Genomic DNA, 17,478 nt, shown 5'->3' with positions numbered 1-17,478 from the left:
GCAGAACTGATCGGCCTAAAGGCTGGTCAACCTTCTGCTCCACTTAAAGGAAGGTCTTAATAGGTCACTTCAGGTTTGGTTAGTTTAAAAAAAACATTCAGGAAAGTTGAGCAACTATAAAAATGTCCCTTTATAAAACGGATTACATTGAATCTCTGGTACAGAAACAGACTATTTGTCCCAATTAGGCCACGATGCCATTTATGGTCTAATCAAGCCTGACAATGTTAATCAACACACCCACAATTTAAAATTAATGCACAATTGCTTTGAACCACCACTCCCCAAAGTGTCAGAGAAAACTGATTAACACTGAAGAGAAAGCATCAAAAAATTTGGGTACCAGAATAACCAGGGATAGAGGGGTTAAATAGTGAGGACAGGTTACACAGGCTAGACTTTTATTCCCTAGGGTAATGGGTGACTTAATTGGGGTGTTTAAGATGATAGAAAGGAACTATCTACCCTATTTCATCTGGTGGCAAGCGGCCAGAGGAAGGTGGAATAGCCTTAAAATTAGAGCTAGGCTGATCAGGGATGATGTTTGGAAGCATTTACTGATCTGATAGGTTTTTGTTAGGATACATAGCCAAGGTGGGCAGATGGAGTTAAGATACAGATGAGCTATGATCTAATTGACTGGTGGAACAACAACTTGCATTTATAAAGCATCTTTAACATAGTAAACATTCCAAGGCACTTTACAGGTGCGCAAACAAAATTTAACACTGAGCTACATAAGGATGTATCAGCACTGGTGACCAAAAGTTAAAGAGGCAGGTTATAAAGGAGCATCTTAAGAAAGGTGAAGAGGCAGAGAGGTTTAGGGTGGGAATTCCAGAGCTTAGGGCCTAGGCAGCTGAAGGCATGACCAATGGTGGAGCAATGGAAATTGGGGATGCACAAGAGGCCAGGATTGGAGGAGCACAGCCACCTCAAAGTTGTAGGAGCTTAGAGAGAAGGGCAAGGCCAGGAAGGGTTTCCAGAACAAGGATGAGGATTTTTCTTTTATATATAAAGACATTGCCAGATCAGGAGCCAATGTATATCTTGATGGGCTGAATGACCCACTCCTGTTCCTACGTTTCTACAAATTTCCAGTGGTTTCAAGTTAGAAGGTGGTTAAAAAAAAAGCCAGGAATCCTGCTCACTGTTAGTAACTCCTACAGAAAGTCAAGTGTGTGGGGGGGGGGGAAGCCAGCAGCTGAGAATAGGTCACGGTTTGAATGCAAGACTCACCAGTTTTCAAGTCTCAGGGAAAGACTGCCCACTCTGGTGAAGTACCAGAAGGGAACGTCCCACCTGTGGATTGGTGATCCAATGAGGGAGTCTATATCTACTGAAGAAAACAATTATGCAAAACAGGAATCATTTCTGAGCATGAAAGTATTATGCTATTGGTAGTTGAGTGCAGCTACTTGTACATAAATTGTATAAATGAATTAAATAATAAAAATTACACTTTTTTTTTTAAAAAGCCCCATCAATTTAACTCAGGATTTATTGCAGCAGTTAGGCACCCAACCTCATGCAATAAGTTTCTCTGAATGATGTGCTCATCAGTACAAAAACACAGCAATCCCATTATATATTTATGTGGCTTTATTGGAAAGAATGTCCAAATTTTTGATGTATAAAATACTCACTATAAATGGGAACACGGTATTAGCACAAGATTCTGGAGAAATTCAAAACAAGGTTTTGACAGCCTTTGCAGAATTGTGATACCGTCCAATTAACTGTGAAAAACTAAGAATCTAGACAATACAGCAATCCAAATAGGATACAGGATTAAAACCAGTGTTTTCAGAATTCCTAGTGTGAAGTTTAGAAAGGTACAATACAGACATGCAGATATCATTGTTTTCACGTGTTGGCAAGAGTTTCACCATTGCCTACCTCAATGTCCCATTCGGTGCTTTTATTTCCCCCTCAGGTTAATAAATTAGGATGGAATGAAGATTTTTCCACCCACTTCAATGTACACCTTCCCTTTACAACAATTTTGGATAATGCTACATCCCCTAGTGCATCATTGGAGTGTGATTATGTGCTCAATTCTTGGTAAAGATCTAGGGGCCACAATCCTCCAGAGGCAAGAGCGCTACCAGCTAAAGGCAAGCATATGAACTAAAGTAGGTTCTAGCTCCTACCAGAGAGGTAATTAACAGGGGGATGACTTAGAGGTGGTCAGTCTGGAATATGGAGACACTGACTGCATAATGATCCTATGATGTTTCTGTCAATGAGAGTCCACATTCACTGCAAACTGTAGGTCAAAGCACAGGATTGTATATTGGATTTTCGGGGGGGGGGGGGGGGGGGGGGAAGAATTCATAAAATAAAACTCTCAAAAATCCAACATTAACAATAAGCAGCAAGTTTTATAATTCAGGAAACATTACACATTTTGTACAGTTCAGAGGATGTCATGCTGCATTAATCTATACTGTGAACATTTTACATATCAATCTCCATAACAGCTCTGTCGTGAGAACTGTTCCTGTTTTTTCCAGAAAAAAAACAGGAACTCTGCGAAGTTTTGTTGCACTCTTGGAAAAGTGCAATTTCCGGAATCGACCTTTCGAGTCTCGAGGCACCACCTAGCTCAGGATATTAATATACAAGTCGTGCACAATGCAAACAACACTTTGCAAACAGCATCACCCAGGGATGTAAATGATTAGCACTGCATTGCAGTGCTAAAATCTACTGCAGAACAAATTTTCTAAACACAGTGCAAGAGGGAAGCAGCTTAGGTAGCACACATTAAACTGCTATATGAAGTTGCAATACATTGTCAAGAAAATAAAGGGCTTTTTAATTTTTATTTTAAAAAGACATTTCCATCCCTGATTACTTTCCAAATTTTTTTTGTTTAAAGCCCCTGCACACCCACAGCACCCCAAACCCCCGTGCCAACTCCCATCAAAATGTGTTATCCTGAATTTAATTTGTACCCTTAGAGTAATTTTGGCACATTGTTTAAACATAGTGTTTATCATGATATTTTACTTTTAATAACCAGCAGCTTCCAGAACGAACAGGATGGAGCTGGGCATGTATGGGCACAGTAACCACTAAAAGGTGATCTTGTAAAAAGTTACAAATATTATTAGCGATAACCCAGTTTTCAAATTAGAATTCAGGAGTGGCTACATTATGATTGACTCTGAAGTGACCCTCACAAGCCACTTGATTGCATCAAACCACCCCACTGCCTTCTCAGAGAAACTTAGGGGTGGAAAATAAATGCTAACCTCGCCCCTGATAGCCATGCCCAGACAGTGTTAAAAAAATTAAAGCTGCATTACCATACAATTTTTCTCTACTGTAAAAAAACACACTTTGCCTCAATAAGTGGTCAAAACCATAGCCAGCAATGAAACGGGAACCTCAGGGGCTCTGATCAGACAGAAGCTCAGGATCTCAGTTGAGCCACTATTTCAATTAAAGGCAAACAGAGGTCATTGAACAAGAGAAGCATTAAATTTATTCCAAACGTTGCATTGGCTTAGAATTCTGGAGTCCTCCATCCTTTCCTGCAGCTGAATTCTACTTGTCATGTCAAAATGATTTGAATTCAATTTCTTTTAGTGCAAAAAAATGGCAGTGAACTGTATGCAGATCCAGAGTACTCAGGTGACTTCAGAATTAAGATTAACTCCACCTTTGGAGAATTATCACAGATGTGTTGGCTTTAATACTCCAATACTTCAATTAAAGGCAAACAGAGGCCACTGAACGAGAAAAGTGTTAAATTATTCCAAACATTACATTGGCTTAGAATTCTGGAGAGTCCTCTAATCTCAATAGATCACATCAGTGCACTTTAACCGCTTGAAGAGAGCTATAAACAGGAAATCTGACAATTAAATTCAAAAGACTCAGCTCAAACTGCAACTTAAGTCACAATGCTGAGCAGATTTCAAATAGACTGGGCAGAATTCTTGAACTACTTTTTCCAAATAAAATTTTTTTTTTTAACCATTATATTATCCTTAAAATTTAAATTTTGGCAAACACTCCCCCCTCTCCTTTATAATCCAGATGTGTAGCCAACTGCAACTGAATTCCTCCACACACACACAGTCTAGGAGTACTAGTCAACCACAGCATCTTCACTGCTGCCCAGCTGAGATCAACTAACTCCGTGGACCAGGAATCGACCCAGGGACATTCCCTGGCTTTTATCACTCTGCTACTCAATAACTTAACCAGCTAGAGAATTAACCTTAAATATCAAGCTCTTCAAAAATTTGAGGGTACAGATTAGATCGGGTCAGAGGTGGCATCAGTTAATTGTAAGTTACAGTATCTTCCAATAAACAAGACTTGGTAAACAACTCCAAAATCGAAGCAACAGTTGTCAAGGTATTAATACACTTTTGTTAACATCCTCAGACTTCAATAGCTGTCACTTGCAAAGGTCTATCTCAAAATGGATTTGTGCCCTGACAAATAATATGGTACAAAGTAATGCTGTAATATTGTTAATGCAGATCATGGGTATAGAACCACTCTTAATTAGACTGCAATCGTATTTTTCAGTCCTCAGTCTTGGATTTCCTCAATATTTATTTAATAGGTAAATCACTGTTCGACAGTAAAAAGTTATATTGGGGAATTGGTATGCAGCTCAGTAAGAGTCTCTCCAATCAGACATGTTGAAGGGGTGGTGGTGGGAGTGGGGGTTGGCGGGGGGCAGGTGGGGAAAAAAAAATAGGGACCAAAAAAAATAAAATTATTTTCCACTGCCCCCACCATTATGCTTCAATTCACCTTAGAAGGGTTTCCCAATGAATTGAGTTGAGATTTTCCACCTTTCAACAACAGCCATTTTTCTGGTACTGTTGGAGGCACCTAGTTAAACACCAGGCAGGATTTGCTGAAAGCCAGCCAGTTAACCTTACTTCACATTGCATCTCTAATGGCTGCAGAGAGAGACTGAGACTGTCTTCATCCCAATTTGAGGGTGGGTTTAAAGTCAAGTCTCAGATGGTAAAAGGCAGCTTCTTAACTCAAGACAGTTGGCAGTTACAAACTTTTCTGTGATTGGATTTGTGAACAGTGGCAAAAAGTGAATTTCATTTTTGTGTTCTGCTTGGCTAAAACCTGCTTTATAATAAAGCATAGACATTCTAGGAATCTCAGCAATACAGGAATTAGCTTCAATATACATTTTGCAGGTGGAGCATTTCAGTAACGCACAACTTGGCCTTTGCAGTCTATTTGTACCACTGTTGCATATTCAAAAGATTTACGCAGTCTACTATATACCAAAATGATTTTTTTTTTCAATTTAGCCATTACAACAGCTTAATCAATCCATCACAAACTAGATCAATTCAGAAGTCCCCCTTTGAGTAGCACCAGCTGATTTTACACAGCATGAAACGCTAAAAGGCCAAGCAAACTTTTCTTTAAACCATCTATTCCCACCACGGTTCAATATGGTATGAGTGCCCCCCACCACACCTCCCCAAAAAAAAAGATACTAAGAGGTGGCATTGGGCCCAATGCAGTTTTTCCAAGCACAGTTTTGCTGAAACTGCAATGTTTGCTCTACATACCAAAAAGTTAAAGGAATACTAGCGGCACAGGTTGCAGATATTCATTTGAGTTGATGGAAAATATACAAAGTCTTGTGTTTAGAAAATTTTAGGATCTAGTCTATTGAAGGAGGCCCAAATTCTGTAAATAAATTAGAACAGACCAATACTCTTTTGCCTCCCACTCTCAATTACAAAAAAATTACACTGGTCAGAGAGGAGTGAAGGCCACAAGGCTTGGATGCCACTTAATAAATACAAGAAAATGCAACATCAGAAATGGCTGTCACACTGGCACAACTCCCTCAGGATCATTGGATTTAAATTATGCAGCAATGCAGCTTTAAAATTCTAAAAAAGACAGATGTTAAGATGTTTTTCTGTTAGAGAAAAACACATTGACAGGCCACTGGCTGAAAGCAGTCAGAATTGCCGCAGCCCACCCCATTTCTTTATCTGGTAAAAGTCGTCGTCTCTGGTCTGAATGTCTTGTGTGAATGCAAGAAATTTTGCTGCTCAATTTGCTTGCTGACTTTATTATGTAAACAGTTAACTTCAGACATTTTAAGCCCATGTCCTAAAAAAAAAATACACATTAGTCTAACAGCTTCATGTTTTTACTTATGACTTGCACAAAACCTCCAAACTACATCGAGGGCCAACAAAAACGGTGGGAGTGGGTGAAGAAATTTCTTTAAAAATCAAATCAAAATTAGGTCTTGCATAATTCCTTTAAGCCAGTATTACTCGTAACTCTTGTTCTCATTCAGTCACAGTTTGAAAATAAGTCGGCCATTGAGGATCAGATCCTTCTCTTAAGTGTACATCATTTCTGCCATGTGAGACATTTTCTTCGGCATGTACAGGTAATATTCCATATATCCCGAAAGGTCTTCAATCGTGATGTCTTCGACAAATGTCCTGGCCTCCTCGGAGCAGGAACGCGGGGAGCCAGAGACCCCGGAGCCCGCCTGAGTTCTTCTGCGAGGCGACATGTGCCGGCTGGCCTCGGCTGCGCCTCTCTCACACTCAGATATGACGCTGCGGAGCCCTGTGAAAGAGTACACCTCAACATCTTGCCACCGTTTGCAGCAGCACTCCTCTTTTTGTGAGCAGCAACACGGGTCGGTTTGGTGAAGTTTCGACAGTGATTGGAAATCGGAGGTGGATTTGGACACTTGACTTGATTCCAGGGCTGCTGCCGTCGCCAATTTCGGAGACTCAAGTGGGGAGCTGCTGCGAGATTCAGCGCTGTTTACGCCAGCAGACTCTTCTGAAGATTCCAGGGAGAAGACGGTGGGAACTTTAGCACCAAACACAGCTTCAGGCTGCCCGGCTTTGCAGCATTCTTTTGAAGGTTGGACAGCAAGGCCCTGGTAAGCCTCTGTTTGGTTGCTGTGTTTCACCTGACAGCTGGTTGCAGGAGCTGCAGAACTACAATATGTAAATTTAGGAGGATGAAGAATTGGTGATTTGGAACGTCTTCTTCGCTGTGTTCTGATGGCACCCCTTGCTGGCTTTCTGGTAGAACTGTATTTTTTATCCCCCCAGAAGTGGGTAAGAAAACAGAGAAAAAAAAAGTTATCATTTTGGAACTCCAAAGTTCTAAGATCTCTAAGAGGTTGCCTTTATTAGGTTAACACACATTGAAAATGCAATAGCATAGTGGAAAATCCACAAAAGACAGCTTTGTATAAAGACAACCTTTTCACCCATTTGATGCCATTACTCTACTGCCACTTTTAACATATCCCCCAAACAGACAGATGGATCAGTGAATTCTCTCACCTGAAGGGTGATGTCTCTGACAAAACCCTAGAATGTCAGTCTACATTATGCGTTCATGTTCCGAGCCAGGGATTGAACCTATATCCCAGCTGACCACAAGATAAAAGTTCTATCGACTAAGGCAAGCTGACATTCACCAGCAGTACCCTGGTCACTGCTTCTCTGGATTGGCCATAAGAGGTTGGCATTTTTTTTTTGAAGGTGGCTCACATTCCGATTTCCTGCCCCTGCAGACAGGCCCCTCCTCAGCAGCTTGACCCAATATATCATTGCAAGGGAGGTCTCAGTTCCACATTTAGTTGATTGAGTCCATGCAAGGGAAGGACAGAACTGTGAACACCAGTGAACTCACTGATGTAGGGAAATACAGCAGCAGCCAATTTGTGCACAGTCAGATCCCAAACATCAATGCAACAAATGGTGTTGGTAAGGGATACTTGGGATTAAGGGATAAGGGCTCGTAATGAGCGGTGAATTAATCCACTCACTCAATTTAAGTTTTTAATTCTAACATAGAGCCCAAAAGGACGAAGGGTCCTCTCAAATGGGGTATAAAATGGCTTCCTGTGTATGATAGGCATATAATGCAAGTCCTTTCTAACCCCCATTAAAAATCCAAATCAGCAACCAAAAAAAAAGTTAGTGCTAGCCAGTAGTCTGCACCATGAACCTTGATGCTTCCTCCACCATTGAGTATATACAGGTGCTCCTGTCATAGATGGGAGTTATCACAGACAGCAACAGCACTGCACAGTGGAGGGTCGCTCAAGTTTGCTGCTTCTCTGCCGGTGGCATAAAAGAGCTGAATGTCGAGGGCACCCACTCACTCATTCAGGTCAGGAATTGCCATGTCCACAAAACAACAACCACAAGCACGGGGTTTAAAACTCAGTGCTAATATTCATTTTACTGATTACTTAGTCATTAATGCCAAAGATTCAATGAAAATGCACAACAGAAAAAAGGACTCTGGACTTAAACCATACAAAGGCCTTTGATGTTCTATCTTCTCCTAGGATGTTTCACAGTAGGGGAAGTAATTGAGAGCACAGTCAAAAGAGGGACATTTTCAGGCAGCTTTTGATATATAGCAAGTCGGAAGAGATTCTTCATGTGGCCTGGGTTCTGCTTATGATTCTCCCCTCCCTTTGCATATGGTTTTAAGAAGATTTACTGCTCTGAGCATCTCTGTATGGTTTGCTAACACTGGGATATTGGAAAGCTGGGATTTGGTTAGAATGCTGAACAAAAGGTCTCTACAGAAGCTAGTTCGAATACAATTATTGGTTCTGTTGTTTCCTCCCCAAAACACAATAGAGATGCTGAGCTCTAGCAACCCTTCAGCCATTCATAGAAATTTCAGCTGAACTGGAAAATATTTAGAACATTATAGAACTACAGACTAGAACTGGCTTAGTGATCAGGTTTTCAGAAACCTCAGGCAGAATTGTGAGAGCAACCTATCCAAATTTCCTTAATCAATGCTGGGTATCAGCTGCTTACCCATGCCAGCTTTCTTTGGAAGAACACGTTGTCCTCGGTTTAGCTCCATCAGGACTGCCTCGTATGGATGCCCTTGAAGTTGTCGTTTCAGTATTTGCGCGGACTGATGCAGGAGCAGCACTGTGAACAGAAACACACAAAGGCAATGTTAAGATTCTACCGTGCTCCAAATACTTTCTGTCCCATGCCCAACGCAAGTCAGCTTCCAAAGACAAGCCTGTTCCCTACACACTGAATCTGGGATTGTGAGCAATGAATCCTTTTATTGCTGAGGACTGGAAACAATACCTCTACTAGTGACACATGAAGCGAGGTAACATGGACAGACCCTACAGGGTAAACAATGCAATGTGGAGGGAGGACACAACGTTCAATAACCCAGGGAGGTACTCTAATGTTTCAGGACTAGATCTTGAAATAAAATAAAAGGTAAAAAGCAGCAGCAAACAGTCGATTTCACCAATGCAACAATTAATCTACATCCCCTTTCAGAATAAAGTGCAGATCTCTAAAGTAACACTGAGCTTGTATCAAACAACTGTGATTGAGAAACTTTACACATTAATGACAAAATGCTTTACCCTTAAAAAATCATTGCTACTAGCCACAATAATATTTCTTATCTTGAAGTTTACACCAAGACAGAGGAAGATCAAAAAGGCACACTTCATATAATAATGTCAATTACAAATAGATTTAGAGAGCAAGAGCATGTTAGGCTGTGCTTGGGTCTGAGGTGGCTTCTGTCTCAGGGCTGGAACCCTAGAACTCTTCAAAGGTCATGAGCTATCAGAACAATAAAGCAGATTCTAGTTACACCATTTGTGTTGGGCCCAGGATCCAAGTGCCTTCTGATCAGTGGTATATTGGTTAGGCTCCTCAGACCTTATTTTATTTTATTTAGAGATACAGCACTGAAACAGGCCCTTCGGCCCACCGAGTCTGTGCCGACCAAGAACCACCCATTTATACTAACCCTACAGTAATCCCATGTTCCCTACCACCTACCTACACTAAGGGCAATTTACAATGGCCAATTTACCTATCAACCTGCAAGTCTTTGGCGGTGGGTTGAGCACCCGGCGAAAACCCACGCGGTCACAGGGAGAACTTGCAAATTCCGCACAGGCAGTACCCAGAATTGAACTCGGGTCCCTGGAGCTGTGAGGCTGCGGTGCTAACCACTGCGCCGCCCATAAACCTTGACAGATGTCACCCCAAATCTCTCAGAAAGCTCATTCTTAAGGGGGAGGGGGAGCAGCCAGAAGTCGTGGTACACATCGGTACCAATGACATAGCTAGGAAAAGGGATGAGGACCTGAAAAGTACAGAGTTAGGTTGGAAGCTAAAAGGCAGGACGAGCAGAGTAGTAATCTCAGGATTGATACCGGTGCCACGTGCTAGTGAGGCTAGAAACAGAGAGCGAGTGCAGCTGAACACGTGGCTACAGAGCTGGTGTAGGAGGGAGGGATTCAGATATGTGGATCATTGGGATACCTTCTGGGGACGGTGGGACCTGTACAAGGAGGACGGGTTGCATCTGAACTGGAGGGGCACCAATATCCTGGGTGGGAGGTTTGCTAGAGCTCTTCGGGAGGGTTTAAACTAGTTTGGCAGGGGGATGGGAACCGGAGCTACGGATCAGTGGATGGGGTAGCTGTTGAACAGGCAGATACAGAGTGCAGAGAGTCTGTGAGGAAGGTTAGACAGTTAACAGGGCAAAGTTGCAGCCAGTATGATGGGTTGAAGTGTGTCTATTTTAACGCAAGAAGGGTCAGGAATAAGGGTGATGAACTTAGAGCATGGATCAGTACTTGGAGCTACGATGTTGTGGCCATTACGGAGACTTGGATATCACAGGGGCAGGAATGGATGTTGGATGTTCCGAAGTTTAGATGTTTCAAAAGGAATAGGGAGGGAGGTAAAAGAGGTGGGGGAGTGGCATTGCTAATCAGGGATAGTATCACAGCTGCAGAAAGGGAGGTCGTCGAGGAGGGTTTGTCTACTGAGTCAGTATGGGTGGAAGTCAGAAACAGGAAAGGAGCAGTCACTTTATTGGGAGTTTTCTATAGACCCCCCCAATAGCAACAGAGACATGGAGGAACGGATTGGGAGGCAGATTTTGGAAAGGTGCAGAAGTAACAGGGTTGTTGTCATGGGTGACTTCAACTTCCCTAATATTGATTGGAACCTCCTTAGTGCAAATAGTTTGGATGGAGCAGATTTTGTCAGGTGTGTCCAGGAAGGTTTCCTGACTCAATATGTAGATAGGCCGACTAGAGGGGAGGCTATGTTGGATTTGGTGCTTGGCAATGAACCAGGCCAGGTGGCAGATGTCTCGGTGGGAGAGCATTTCGGTGATAGCGATCACAACTCCCTGATCTTTACTATAGTCATGGAGAGGGATAGGAGCAGACGGGATGGGAAAATATTTAATTGGGGGAGGGGGAATTACAATGCTATTAGGCAGGAACTGGGGAGCTTAAATTGGGAACAGATGTTCTTAGGGAAATGCACGACAAATGTGGAGGTTGTTTAGGGAGCACTTGCTGCGACTGCTGGATAGGTTTGTCCCGGTGAGGCAAGGAAGGGATGGTAGGGTGAAGGAAACTTGGATGACAAGAGATGTGGAACAGCTAGTCAAGAGGAAGAAGGAAGCAAGGATCAGACAGGGCTCTAGAGGGTTACAAGGTAGCCAGGAAGGAACTGAAGAATGGACTTAGGAGAGCTAGAAGGGGACATGAAAAAGTCTTGGCGGGTAGGATTAAGGAAAATCCCAAGGCGTTCTACACTTATGTGAGGAACAAGAGGATGGCCAGAGTGAGGGTAGGGCCGATCAGGGATAGTGGAGGGAACTTGTGCCTGGAGTCGGAGGAGGTAGGGGAGGTCCTAAATGAATACTTTGCTTCAGTATTCACTAGTGAGAGGGACATTGTCGTTTGTGAGGACAGCATGAAACAGGCTGATATGCTCGAACAGGTTAATGTTAAGGAGGAGGATGTGTTGGAAATTTTGAAAGACATGAGGATAGATAAGTCCCCGGGGCCAGACGGGATATACCCAAGGTTATTACAGGAAGCGAGGGAAGAGATTGCCGCGCCTTTGGCGATGATCTTTGCGTCCTCACTGTCCACTGGAGTAGTACCAGATGATTGGAGGGTGGCAAATGTTATTCCCTTGTTCAAGAAAGGGAATAGGGATAACCCTGGGAATTACAGACCAGTCAGTCTTACGTCGGTGGTGGGCAAATTATTGGAGAGGATTCTGAGAGACAGGATTTATGATCATTTGGAAAAGCATAGTTTGATTAGAGATAGTCAGCATGGCTTTGAGATGGGCAGGTCATGCCTCACAAGCCTTATTGAATTCTTTGAGGATGTGACAAAACACGTTGATGAAGGAAGAGCAGTGGATGTGGTGTATATGGATTTTAGCAAGGCATTTGATAAGGTTCCCCATGGTAGGCTCATTCAGAAAGTAAGGAGGCATGGGATGCAGGGACATTTGGCTGTCTGGATACAGAATTGGCTGGTCCACAGAAGACAGAGGGTGGTAGTAGATGGAAAGTATTCAGCCTGGAGCTCGGTGACCAGTGGTGTTCCGCAGGGATCTGTTCTGGGACCTCTGCTCTTTGTGATTTTTATAAATGACTTGGATGAGGAAGTGGAAGGCTGGGTTAGTAAGTTTGCCGATGACACAAAGGTTGCTGGAGTTGTGAATAGTGTGGAGGGCTGTTGTAGGTTGCAATGGGACATTGACAGGATGCGGAGCTGGGCTGAGAAGTGGCAGATGGAGTTCAACCTGGAAAAGTGTGAAGTGATTCATTTTGGAAGGTCGAATTTGAATGCAGAATACAGGCTTAAAGACAGGATTCTTGGCAGTGTGGACGAACAGAGGGATCTTGGGGTCCACGTCCATAGATCCCTCAAAGTTGCCACCCAAGTTGATAGGGTTGTTAAGAAGGCGTATGGGGTGGTGGCTTTCATTAACAGGGGGATTGAGTTTAAGAGCCGCGAGGTTATGCTGCAGCTCTATAAAGCCCTGGTTAGACCACACTTGGAATATTGTGTTCAGTTCTGGTCGCCTCATTATAGGAAGGATGTGGAAGCTTTAGAGAGGGTGCAGAGGAGATTTACCAGAATGCTGCCTGGACTGGAGGGCATGTCTTATGAAGAAAGGTTGAGGGAGCTAGGGCTTTTCTCATTGGAGCGAAGAAGGATGAGAGGGGACTTGATAGAGGTGTACAAGATGATGAGAGGCATAGATAGAGTGGATAGCCAGAGACTTTTTCCCAGGGCGGAAAGGGCCATCACCAGGGGGCATAATTTTAAGGTAATCGGAGGAAGGTTTAGGGGAGATGTCAGAGGTAGGTTCTTTACACAGAGAGCGGTGGGTGCGTGGAATGCACTGCCAGCGGTGGTAGTAGAAGCAGATACATTAGGGGCATTTAAGCGACTCTTGGATAGGTACATGGATGATAGTAGAATGAAGGGTATGTAGGTAGTTTGATCTTAAAGTAGGTTAAAGGGTCGGCCCAACATCGTGGGCCGAAGGGCCTGTACTGTGCTGTACTGTTCTATGTTCATTGTTTTCACCAAACTTTCCCCCAAAACACAAAGGCAGTGATTAAAGCATCCATGCTAGATGCAATGATTGGTCCAGAGACTTCTCAGTGACAGACGCCACCAATTGTTCCAGGTAGCACTGCACACTTCTTGGAGCTCGTCACCGATGGTGATATTCTAGGAATCCTGCAGCGAGTAACTCACCTCCTGACTCCCCAAAGCCTGTCCACCATCTACAAGGCACAAGTGATTGAATACTCTCCACTTGCCTGGATGGGTGCAGCTCCAACAACACTCAAGAAGCTCGACACCATCCAGGACAAAGCAGCCCACTTGATTGGCACTACAAACAAACATTCACTCCCTCCACCACCGACACACAGTGGCAGCAGTGTGTACCATCTAGAAGATGCACTGCAGCAATGCACCAAGGCTCCTTAGACAGCACCTTCCAAACCCGCGACCTCTACCAACTAGAAGGACAAGGACAGCAAATGCATGGGAACACCACCACCTGCAAGTGCCCGTCCAAGTCACACACCATCCTGACTTGGAACTATATCGCCGTTCCTTCACTGTCACTGGGTCAAAATCCTGGAACTCCCTTCTTAACAGCACTGTGGGTATACCTACCCCAAATGGACTGCAGGGGTTCAAGAAGGCAGCTCACCACCACCTTCTCAAGGGCAATTAGGGATGGACAATAAATGCTGCCCTGGCCAGCGACGCCCACATCCCATGAATGAATTAAAAAAAATTCTCCGAGAGGGTCCTTAGTGCCTCCACGCAAGTGTGATCATCCAGCCTCCCATTTAGAGAATGACTCTAGAGATCAGAGTCTAGAGGTTCAGGAACTAGGGATTGTCTGATGAATCCCTGATTCATCTTTGCCATTGCACGGATAATAAATGAAGGTGTGCTACAGACATATGGACTACATGGAAGAGTCAGAGAGCAGATAAATTACCTTGGCTGCTCTGGGGAGATCATTAAACATTTATTCTTCACTGTAAAAGGAAGTTGGAGCAGGTGGAAGCAGTCAGGAAGGCAACATTCACTACTATATCCACCTCCTTCCAGTAGATCTCCAACTCTCCATCCCAAAACAATTCATCGCTCCTGTACTGTACCTCCAGGTCAGAATCCAAAACATTAGCTGCTTTTCTTTTGCTGCTCAAGTTGACTACTACCTCCAGCGCAGCCATGGCCCCTTTAAGCAGCAGATTTTATTAGCCACGACTGCATCAGGTCTCTGCCTTTCCTCCGGCGACCTGATGACACCCAGTCTGGCACATTATCAGGACTCATGTAGTGGCCAAACTCCCCTCCAGCATATATGAAGTGTTGCACACTGCCTGGGTTCCCCTTGAAGACCTTGCAGTAAAGGAGTCCTGGGAGTCAGGGAGGTGGCATTCACTGCGACAGCCACCTCCTTCTCAAGGATCTCCCACTCTCCATTCCAAACAGTTCAGCACCTCTGTACTGTATCTCATTAGGAAGTCATAACATAAGCTACAGGGTCACTCAATGAGATTAATGGGCAATATTCATGCATCATTGCTAACTGTCTGCACTTACTGCTCAGAGTCCACTTTAAGTTTTTTGAATGCCATCTGCAGGCTCTCCTCATCCTCACCACCTTTGCCCTCTGATTCCATATTGAGGCAAACAGCTTGAGTAGATGCTTTCTGGAACAGAAAATACAAGTATAATTTTAGTTTACGACCAATTCAAAGTATGTTTGAAAAATGTGTTTTCCATTTTCAAAAGACTTCCAAATATCACTGGGGAAAAATGTTACAGATTCCAACTGCCAATATATTAATCCCCCACCCAATTAAATTCAAAACATTTTCAATAAATTGTTAGCCAAAGTCAAACTTGGCAAAATAATTCTCTTCCCTGCCAAAAAAATGGAGTACAGATGGAGAAACTGATCCTCAAACTTTTCTTGGGATTGAAGATTTAATAATTACTGATTTTCAGACCTGATCTGTACGATTGCCAAATATTGCACTGTGTGCCTTTTTCAGCTGCTCAGATCCTTCTCAGTATATCAACAGAAAATTTATATAGAACTAAATCGCTTTTTGTATTTTTAAAAAGTGACTAGGAACACAAAACTTTTAGTGAGTAAAGTCCTACTCCCATAGCACTCCTGTACTTGCCTACCTGATTCCCAGCTCTCCAATTTAAAATGTTCATTGTCGTATTCAAATAGTCTTATAACCTCATCGCTCCCTATCTCTAACCTCCTCAAGCCTCACAACCCTCTGAGAACACCAACATTTTTGAGCAATCATTGGTGACTGCGCCTTCAACTTTGCCGGTCCTAGAATTCCCTTCCTAATCCTTTATGAAATCGCTTTTGACCAAACTTTTGTTACCCCTTCCAACATCTCATTTCCCGGCGGAGCAGCAGGAGAAGGTAGCGACTCTTCGTTGGGTGAGTGAAGGCATCAGGAGCTGTGTTTTAAAAGTAAGTACTTACTGTTTTACTTACTGTTTTCCTTGTCTTTGAGTTTCTTTTGGCGCCGGAGGAACCGGAAGCTGGTCGGCAGCGAGGACTCCTGGGTAGGTATTTTCCTTAAAGGTGCGGAGCTCCGTGGACTCGGCCTCATTTCCCGGCGGAGCAGCAGGAGAAGGTAGCGACTCTTCGTTGGGTGAGTGAAGGCATCAGGAGCTGTGTTTTAAAAGTAAGTACTTACTGTTTTACTTACTGTTTTCCTTGTCTTTGAGTTTCTTTTGGCGCCGGAGGAACCGGAAGCTGGTCGGCAGCGAGGACTCCTGGGTAGGTATTTTCCTTAAAGGTGCGGAGCTCCGTGGACTCGGCCTCATTTCCCGGCGGAGCAGCAGGAGAAGGTAGCGACTCTTCGTTGGGTGAGTGAAGGCATCAGGAGCTGTGTTTTAAAAGTAAGTACTTACTGTTTTACTTACTGTTTTCCTTGTCTTTGAGTTTCTTTTGGCGCCAGAGGAACCGGAAGCTGGTCGGCAGCGAGGACTCCTGGGTAGGTATTTTCCTTAAAGGTGCGGAGCTCCGTGGACTCGGCCTCATTTCCCGGCGGAGCAGCAGGAGAAGGTAGCGACTCTTCGTTGGGTGAGTGAAGGCATCAGGAGCTGTGTTTTAAAAGTAAGTACTTACTGTTTTACTTACTGTTTTCCTTGTCTTTGAGTTTCTTTTGGCGCCGGAGGAACCGGAAGCTGGTCGGCAGCGAGGACTCCTGGGTAGGTATTTTCCTTAAAGGTGCGGAGCTCCGTGGACTCGGCCTCATTTCCCGGCGGAGCAGCAGGAGAAGGTAGCGACTCTTCGTTGGGTGAGTGAAGGCATCAGGAGCTGTGTTTTAAAAGTAAAGTACTTACTGTTTTACTTACTGTTTTCCTTGTCTTTGAGTTTCTTTTGGCGCCGGAGGAACCGGAAGCTGGTCGGCAGCGAGGACTCCTGGGTAGGTATTTTCCTTAAAGGTGCGGAGCTCCGTGGACTCGGCCTCATTTCCCGGCGGAGCAGCAGGAGAAGGTAGCGACTCTTCGTTGGGTGAGTGAAGGCATCAGGAGCTGTGTTTTAAAAGTAAGTACTTACTGTTTTACTTACTGTTTTCCTTGTCTTTGAGTTTCTTTTGGCGCCGGAGGAACCGGAAGCTGGTCGGCAGCGAGGACTCCTGGGTAGGTATTTTCCTTAAAGGTGCGGAGCTGAGTAAACCCGAGCCACTACACATGTAGTGTCTCCCACCCATCCTCCTCCTCTAACCTAATAATAAGACCCTTTTTACCCTCCTCCTCTAACCAAAAAGGACTGAGCAGGTAAGCTATTTACTGTTTTTGTTAATATCTATAGTTGTACTTAACTAAGGGGTAATTGAATAAAAGAAATGGCAGCCAGTGTAGTGTATTGCTCCTCCTGCAGAATGTTCGAGGTGAGGGGAACCTCCGGTGACCCTGCCGACTTCACCTGCTGGAAGTGCATCCGTCTCCAGCTCCTATCAGACCGTGTTAGGGAATTGGAGCTGGAGCTGGATGAACTGAGGATCATTCGGGAAGCTGAGGGGTTGATAGATAGAAGCTACACGGAGGTC

General features: G+C 44.0%; 1 protein-coding gene across 1 annotated transcript in view; it reads right to left on the bottom strand.

Annotated features, from left to right (window-relative positions):
* Positions 1-2,364: 2,364 nt before the first annotated feature.
* Positions 2,365-17,478, bottom strand: part of oser1 (oxidative stress responsive serine-rich 1) — a 58,691-nt gene continuing 43,577 nt past the window's right edge. Inside the window, exons 2-4 of the mRNA XM_068048633.1 lie at positions 14,987-15,096; positions 8,844-8,963; positions 2,365-7,082 (exon numbers count right to left, since the gene is read on the bottom strand). Of these exons, the coding sequence (XP_067904734.1) occupies positions 6,368-7,082; positions 8,844-8,963; positions 14,987-15,066 (915 nt within the window). The 5' untranslated portion in view covers positions 15,067-15,096 and the 3' untranslated portion in view covers positions 2,365-6,367. The remainder of the gene's footprint in view (positions 7,083-8,843; positions 8,964-14,986; positions 15,097-17,478) is intronic.

The sequence above is a fragment of the Heterodontus francisci genome, chromosome 16 (genome assembly GCF_036365525.1).
Source record: "Heterodontus francisci isolate sHetFra1 chromosome 16, sHetFra1.hap1, whole genome shotgun sequence".
Classification (NCBI taxonomy): Eukaryota; Metazoa; Chordata; class Chondrichthyes; order Heterodontiformes; family Heterodontidae; genus Heterodontus; species Heterodontus francisci.
This window is presented reverse-complemented; position numbering and strand designations above follow the sequence as displayed.